Source organism: Stegostoma tigrinum, chromosome 7 (genome assembly GCF_030684315.1).
Source record: "Stegostoma tigrinum isolate sSteTig4 chromosome 7, sSteTig4.hap1, whole genome shotgun sequence".
Classification (NCBI taxonomy): Eukaryota; Metazoa; Chordata; class Chondrichthyes; order Orectolobiformes; family Stegostomatidae; genus Stegostoma; species Stegostoma tigrinum.
Window position 1 is genome coordinate 19171059 of NC_081360.1, and position 7884 is coordinate 19178942.

Genomic DNA, 7884 nt, shown 5'->3' on the forward strand with positions numbered 1-7884 from the left:
TCAGTGTGGCTCAGTGGATAGGCTTTCACGCTTCAGGGTCAGTAGTTGGTGGGTTCAAGATTGCCTCAGACTTACGCTCAAAAGCCTCCATTGACATTCTAGTGCTGAGGGAATACCACACTGTCGAAGGTGCTGTTTTTCGATTAAATGTTAAAGGTGGGGGGGTGTCCCCTGTCTGCTCTCAGGTCAATATTAAAAATGCCTGATCAAAAGAAGAAGCAAGGGGAAGCTCTTCCCTGGTGTCCAGGCCAATATTTAATTTCACAACTAATGTCACAAAAACAGACCGTCCACTCATTATCTCATTGCTGTTTGAGGGACCTTCCTGTGTGCAAACTGACTGCTGCATTTCTGACAATGATAGCAACAGCTACATTGGAGAAAGGTACTTTATTGCTCGTAGAAAGGTTTGGCTCCTGAGACATGCCACCTAAATCCAAATGCTTTCTTTCTTCAGGAACCTACTTTGCCAGGGATGCATCCTATTCCCATAATTACTGTCAGCCGAGACAAGGAGCAATGACCATGTTTGTCGCCCGGGTTTTGGTGGGGCAGTTTGTGAAAGGAGTCTCGAGTTACCTCCGGCCACCCTTAAGAGATGGCTCGAAGTCCAGCTATTACGACAGTTGTGTTAACGACGACTCCAACCCTTCGATATTCGTCATCTTTGAGAAACACCAGATCTACCCTGAGTACGTTATAGAGTACAAAAGTTAAAGCAAGTCACTGTCTGAGGTGGACAGGACATGGTTGTGTCCACAACTGCTGCGTGATGGAACCTGGTCGTAATTTCATCTCATTGTCTCCCTGTGAAATGGAAACATTAAAACAGCTGTATGATTGGTTAGAAATCCATCCTTTCTGGTTCAGTTGTGCTTGCCTCTGTTCTGTCATGCCAGAGCTGCCCAGATCCTCTAAGTCATAATTATTTTTGTAAGAATTTTGATACAACTGAGTGGCTTGCTTGGTGATTTCCGAGTCAATGACATTGCTGTGGGACAATACTCATATCAGGCCAGACAGTGAACAGAAAAGTTCCTGAAAGGAACCAGATGGAATATTAGTGCAAATGGGGCAATTTTATGGTCATTTTCACTGTTAGTAGCTTTTTATTACACATTTACTTTAGTTAGCTGTGTTTAAATTTTCCAGCTGCCTTGGATGAGATTCTGTTTTACGTCTTAATAGATTATTAGTCCCTGTTTCTTGTCTGGGGGATATGACCTCTATACTAAATTAATGTCTAATATCTTTCACTTAGGAATGGTGTAATATACTGCACTTTCTGTTAAATTCCGTTATTTTGTAGTGTCACAGTGCTCTTGAAGCTATACTGACAAAATAAAGACTGAAAAAAAAATTTAAAAAGAAATGACAGATGCTGGAAATCTGAAGTAGCCAGAGAAACATTTCAGAGAGCGCTTAGCATTGGTGAAAGAGAAACGAAGAAAACAGCTGGGGTTTTATGTGTCCACTACCCAGAGAGTCAGGAGCAACCCAGCCTGAGTCACTTCCGACCTGATTTTTATTGAGAAGCAATTTTATTATAGTCAAGCTGTATATTGTATGTATGTGTATATATATACGTATCTCCTGACTTCACTCTAGCCCCATGTTGGTAAGTGTCTCTTTGAACTGATTTGAAATAAATGTAAGAAATTAAGTCAAATGGAAAGGTGAGAGCTGTTCTGTCTCCGCAGCACCACCACACATGGTGGCCGTTACTGGAATAGCAGCCAGTCCGGAACAGCAAAGGCTAAAAGGAGGTAAAAGTGGGGTTGGCCTCATTGTGACCAGTCAGGCTTCTCCCAGAAAGGTTGGCAGGAGTGGTGTTGCGGCTGGCATCAAATGCAGTTGAGGTTTGCCAAATTCACTGAGGTTGCCAACCGGGTGGACGTGGCAGTCTGTCTGTGTGGCAGAGGGGCCCCTCCACCACCTCCTATCACAGCGCTGGTAAAATGCCAGCAACAGCAGGATGGCAACGGCTATGTCATTGTCCCCATCCTGCCGAGTGAAACAGGTGGCTGAGGCTTATTTTATTTTTCGTCTCGCGCTTATCAGGAGGATTGCAAAGTTTCAAACGGTCACAGGGGTTTCCGCAGCAGGAAAACAAGGTGCTGCTGGGTTGGCAGGTGGATTCTCTGTTGCAGAGGTATTGCCGTGGGAAAAGCTGCAGAGGCTCCCTGTACAGGCGTGCCAAGCCTCTGTGCAATGAAGAAAGGTGCCAGGTTTGAATGCATTATTTTGATTTGCAGATAACGGGTGCTGTTCTATGAATGGCTGCCCTTGTCACATGTATAAATGAGCCATGTCATTAGCTTGATTGGTTCAATATGATTCTGTGATTGGGCAGCACTGGCTGTTGTGCTAATAGCCAGAATAACAACCATAGTCATAGAATCATACCAACTCATGATGTGGCTTGTTTATGCTTGCTGGAATGGGAGCACCTTCTCTGTAAGCAAAAATAATAAGTTCAAGCCTTTTCTGAGTTACACAGGAGCTTGGAGAGCCTTAGTTCCCTATTGCTCTTTCCATCACAACACCCCGGCCAATTAGAGTTGACATGGCAACTAATCAGCACCCTTTTTCTCATGTAGTAGATGCCCTGATCGTTTGCAATTTGGGATTCTTGTGCTTGTTCTGATGAATGCAAGACAGAAGCTTTGGCCGAGGGTCTCTGTTCAGCGAGATTCTAAGTATTATATTGGTTCTCCACAAATGAATGAACTGGTGACTTCTGACAGTATGGCTACCATTGCCAACTGCTAAAGGTCCTAGTTAGTAAACCATTGTTGGAAATTTGGCACTGCTATTCTTATTGTCTCTTCCTATTCTTTTAAATATAACGAGTCATTGACAGAGCTTTTCAGACCAGGGGCATTCCAACAACAATAGACTGCATTTGTAAAGCTCCTTTAATGTCATAAAATGACCGAAGTGCATTATAGAAAAGAATTGGCACCGAGCCACTTAAAAAGGTATTGGGACAAGTGACCAGAATTATATTTGGCAACAGGTTGGTTCAAGGAAGGATGGGAAGGTTTATGAAGGGAACTCCAAAGCTTAGGGCCCAGGCAGTAGACTATCATTTGTGCAATGATGGAATTCAACTTGTGCAGGAGGATAGAATTAGAAAAGCAAAGAGATTATGACAGAGAAAAGAGGGGAGGAGATAGCTTTTAAGTACAAAATCACAATGGCTTCTTGTAGTGATTGGAACCATGGTCAGGAAGAATCTCATAGTTACTGAGATCCACCTGGCCATGGTTTCAATCACTTTACTCCTGAATAAAGCTTAACTGAAAGGTGATCTACTTTTTTTTTCTGGATTTTGACATGTTTAACTAGCTGTGGGGGTGGAAATGTTGCCTAAACTTTGATGCTTTGGTTGTTAATCTTTTTAACTGTTGTATAAAATGAACAAGTAAAAATAAAAGGGCAATTGTAATCTCTGAAATTGTTTACCTGTGTCAGATGCACTCGAAGCTTGCCATTCCCAGGCACAAGTCCTGCAGATAGAGGCCATGCTGAGAACATAGGAGTTGCCTTCGATTTTCAAACAGAGCTCCCTCTCTCCCGTGTGTGAGTACTTTGAATTTATAGCAAATAATCCAGTGCAATTAGAGATGCACAACAAACATGCAAAGTATTAGTTCTGATCTTCACAAAGCATAATGCTAAAAAGGAGATGAAACTCCCTTATCTGAATTTTCAGGACCACCTCTACCCCTTTCTCTTCCTCCTCCTCCTCATGGAATGTCATTCAGATGCCTGGATACTAAATCTCTGACTGAAAGTGAACTTAGTATTGAGGTTATCAGTCAGGACCACGAGAGAGTGCTCTCCACATTTGAAGAGTAAGGTCTTGCGTGTAACATGTCCCCAATTGCGCCGCTTTCCAGCTTTATTGGGCTTAGCCATAATTTTACAACTCAAATCACAGAAGATGAATTAAAATCAGTTTTAATCCTAAAACCAGGCCATTTCAGCTAGGCGCAAAAGATCCAGTAGCTACATTTTGAAGAAGCACGGGGAATTTTTGTTCATGTCCTGTTGCATGACCCTATAAATATGGATCACCTGTCTCTTTGCTGCTTGCGGGGTTGTGCGTCGTACAAATTATCTGCTGCATTTTCCCACATTATGACAACGACTACATTTCAGAACCAAGCCTTGTTTGCTATGGGATTTTGTGCATCCTCTGTCAATGTTCATCCCGTATTGATATTGGCTGTCTTGATGTGTGTTATTGACCAGCTGCAAGTTTCCCGTCAATCCCGTGTGCATTTTCCTGGTATTCCATCTTGCTCGCTGAAGAGTTGGCATGGTCTGTCTTTTTGTTTGTTTGCTTGGTACAATAGATTCTGTCTATTGTTGAACAAAACCTGAAGCCCCGAGCACCCATTGGAGCAGCTGGATCGCGACAGGTCGGTGCTGTTACTGAGGCTGTCCAACTCTAGGTGGAAGGTGGCTGACCACTTGGGAAGGGTGGTCCTTCCCACAACCAGAGACAGCTCATAGCATCGAATCTCTATACCAGTCAAGTTGATATATCATGTGCAGCTGCTGTCTCCTGAATTGTGTTATTGCCCTGCAGTGAAATTGGACAGCCTTCCCCCTCAGAGTAAGCCTGGAAAATATTTATGGAGGCTTGCTGCCCAAACATCAGTGTCTTGCTCTCGGCCTTCCTGGGCCAGTTCATCATTGAAACAGATTGCGGATGACCATGTACTTCTGCACCATTTCTCTCAGCCGTCACCGTATACCTTCATGTTAGTGGTGTGCTGTCCGGACTATGTTCAATGTTTGTACTTGCACAGCCCTCTGGGGTTGCAGAAATGCAACGATTCACTGCCCTCGGAGTGAAGAAATTGGTCCCTACCTCAATCCAAAATGGCCAACCCCTTATTCGGAGACTGTGTCCCCAGGTTCCAGCCTCACCAATTAAGCAACATATGCTGTCAACATCCACCCTGCCATTCCCCGCAAATATTTTGTAGACCACATCTCATTCTCTGAAACTCTAGAGAACATTAGGACAGCACAGTGTCTCAGTGGTTAGCACTGCTGCCTCTCAGCGCCAGGGACCTGCATTCGATTCCACCATCAGGCAACTGACTGCGTGAAGTTTGCACATTCTCCCAGCGCCTCTGGTTTCCTCCCACAGTCCCAAGGATACGCAGGTTTAGGTGGATTGGCTGTGCTAATTTCCCCATGGTGTTCAGGGCTGTGCAAGCTAGGTGGATTAACCATGGGAAATGCAGGGTCATGGATGGAGTAGGTCTGGTTGGGATGCTGTTCGGAGGGTCGGTGCAGACACAATGGGCCGAATGGCCTCTACCTTCACGGCAAGGATTCTGCGATTCTAACATAGGCTCAGTTTCTTCAATCTCTTCTCTCAAGACATTCTCACCATCCCAGGGATTAATCTGGTGAACCTCTGTTGCACTTCCTCTAATTAAAGTCCACCTGCATGGATCAGTCTGCTCTCTGAATCAGTCCAGTCTATTTTCACATCGAGTGTACTCCGTAGCTTTCAGTTGAGGCCAAGTATCCACAGTGCAATGAAGCTCTTTGCCCTTGGCTGGGAGCTTGGTTCCAGAGCACTGTTGCACGCCCACAAGAAAAGCTGCTCAGCCTCGCTTGCTTGACGTTGTTGACAAAGTTGTGCCAAGTTCACATCCAAAGTTTGCCTCTACGCTAACGATACTTCACAAAATTCCATGCAAATAACACCTTCACTGGCAATTAGACAACCTCTACAACCTATGCAGAGTTTGGTTTGTCCGTCAGCATCAGCAAGACAAGTGTCACAGTGCAGGACACTGACAGCTGGAAGGCAGTCGCTGATATCACTGGAGGTTGGTTGCTGGGAAAGGCTTTGGAAGATGCGAGTAGGAACGAAAGCTTAGTTGGGTAATGAGGGCCCAGGGCAAGCAGGCCAGTGAGGGGTGTACCTCCTCTCCTCGATGTCTCGCTCTGCAGTGAATGCAGCAAACCATCACCTTCAACAATGGGAGACTGCTCCAGATGTGTTACATGTCCTAATACTCGCTATGGAACTAGGCCTATCAACTTGAGTTTTCCTTGTGTCCATTTGGGCGGGGGGGGGGTAGTTTGGAACTGTTCACTTCGACATTACCAGAATGAAGAAATTTTGAAAGCCTTTAGGCCTTGGTTTGAACCCCAAATGATTGGTACTTATGAACAGAATGTGTCCAATATTTGGGCCCCAGGTGAAAAATGGTCTATCGATCAATATCTGAACTCATTAATACAGTTCATACAATTCTGTGAATTTGCATAACTGAACAAGATCTGATTAAAGATAAGATTGTATTAGGTATAAGAGATCTTGCAGTAACAGCATGTCCATTGAAAGAGAAGAAGCATACTCTCAGAAAGGCAGTCATAGTATACAGAACTGCCGATGTTGTGAGTCAGCAGCTAGATTATATTCACAGAAGAACGAAGCAAGCTTTGCATTATGCTGATAGGCATTCCAAGTCCAAAGGGCAGCATAATCACAGATAAAGGACAGGATACTATTACTACAGAAGGATATGATGCAGAGGATGAAAAAAGGCATATACAAGTATTTCTCCCATAACACAATAGTTGCATGATCTCGCATTGTGGAAAATCACGTTAGAGGGAAATCGGTATAGAAAATCACTATATTGTACAGTAGAAAGTTTGCATTATCGTCCACTGCTCATCAATCATGTTGCAGCCAATGAATGTTAACGAAACATGCATTACAACAAAAATACCTGTAGGTTATGGAGAAAGCAGTGTAATCACTACAAAAAGACAAATAATTTTGCATGGGGATATATGACAAAAATGAAACAAGCAGGTTCAGATGGTCACTGGATCCATTATAATGAGCTGAGATACATTCGGATGCAAGAGGAACGTTTAATTGTATTGCCTCTTTAATGTATTGAGAATCTCATTGCAGAAACTGCAAGAATTGATGGATGTGTGTGCCAGACCCGGTCTGTAAATTCTAATTTAATTTTCCCCACTCACCCCTTCCTAAGAATACTTGCACCATTCAGACTGTAGTACCTTAAACCTTCAATACTTTAGAAGGGCCCGACTTCTGGGGAAATAAGGAACAGGGAAGGCATAAAGACATGTGAGAGATCCAGTGTGACCATCAGGAATCAGCTAGGTCATTTAGTAGTCATTGTAACAGATCACAAGCTCCTGTGAATGGAATTGGTTAATTTTCAAATTTCTACCAAGAACAACATTATGTACAACACATTCATGCCTGTGATAATATGATGTAGAGCGGGATGAACACAGCAGGCCAAGCAGCATCAGAGTAGCAGGAAAGCTGATGTTTCGAGCCTAGACCCTTCATCAGAAATCCTTTTCTGAAGAAGGGTCTCGGCCCGAAACGTCAGCCTTCCTGTCCCTCTGATACTGCTTGGTCTACTGTGTTCATGCAGCTCTACACCTTGTTATCACAGATTCTCCAGCATCTGAAGTTCCTACTATCTCTGAAACATTCGTGCCTGTGTAGGCCCATTCACTTTGTGCATGTATTTGCTTTACACCCAGTTACATGGGTCCCCGAGCATTCATATTTGGATAATTCTACCTACAGTACGTAGACTATAGCAGTTCAAGAAGGCAAGTTCACCACAACCACTATTGCCTCAAGGGTAACAAGGGATGGGACGAAAAATGCTGTCCAGCCTGAAACACCCATATTCCAAGAGTGAATAAAGAATATTCTATTCCAGACATCACATTTGTTTCATGCCAGTAGGGGGAGCCTCAATAAAGCATTTCAAAACCCTTCATCTAATTCTGCCCATTCATCACAATGTAGTTAAGACGCTGAATCTGTTTTCTTCCTGTTGA

General features: G+C 43.7%; 1 protein-coding gene across 1 annotated transcript in view; it reads left to right on the plus strand.

Moving 5' to 3' along the window:
* Positions 1-3437, plus strand: part of LOC125454489 (protein mono-ADP-ribosyltransferase PARP12-like) — a 33641-nt gene extending 30204 nt beyond the window's left edge. Inside the window, exon 12 of the mRNA XM_048535334.1 lies at positions 458-3437. Coding sequence (XP_048391291.1) covers positions 458-717 — 260 coding nt within the window. The 3' untranslated portion in view covers positions 718-3437. The remainder of the gene's footprint in view (positions 1-457) is intronic.
* Positions 3438-7884: the final 4447 nt, after the last annotated feature.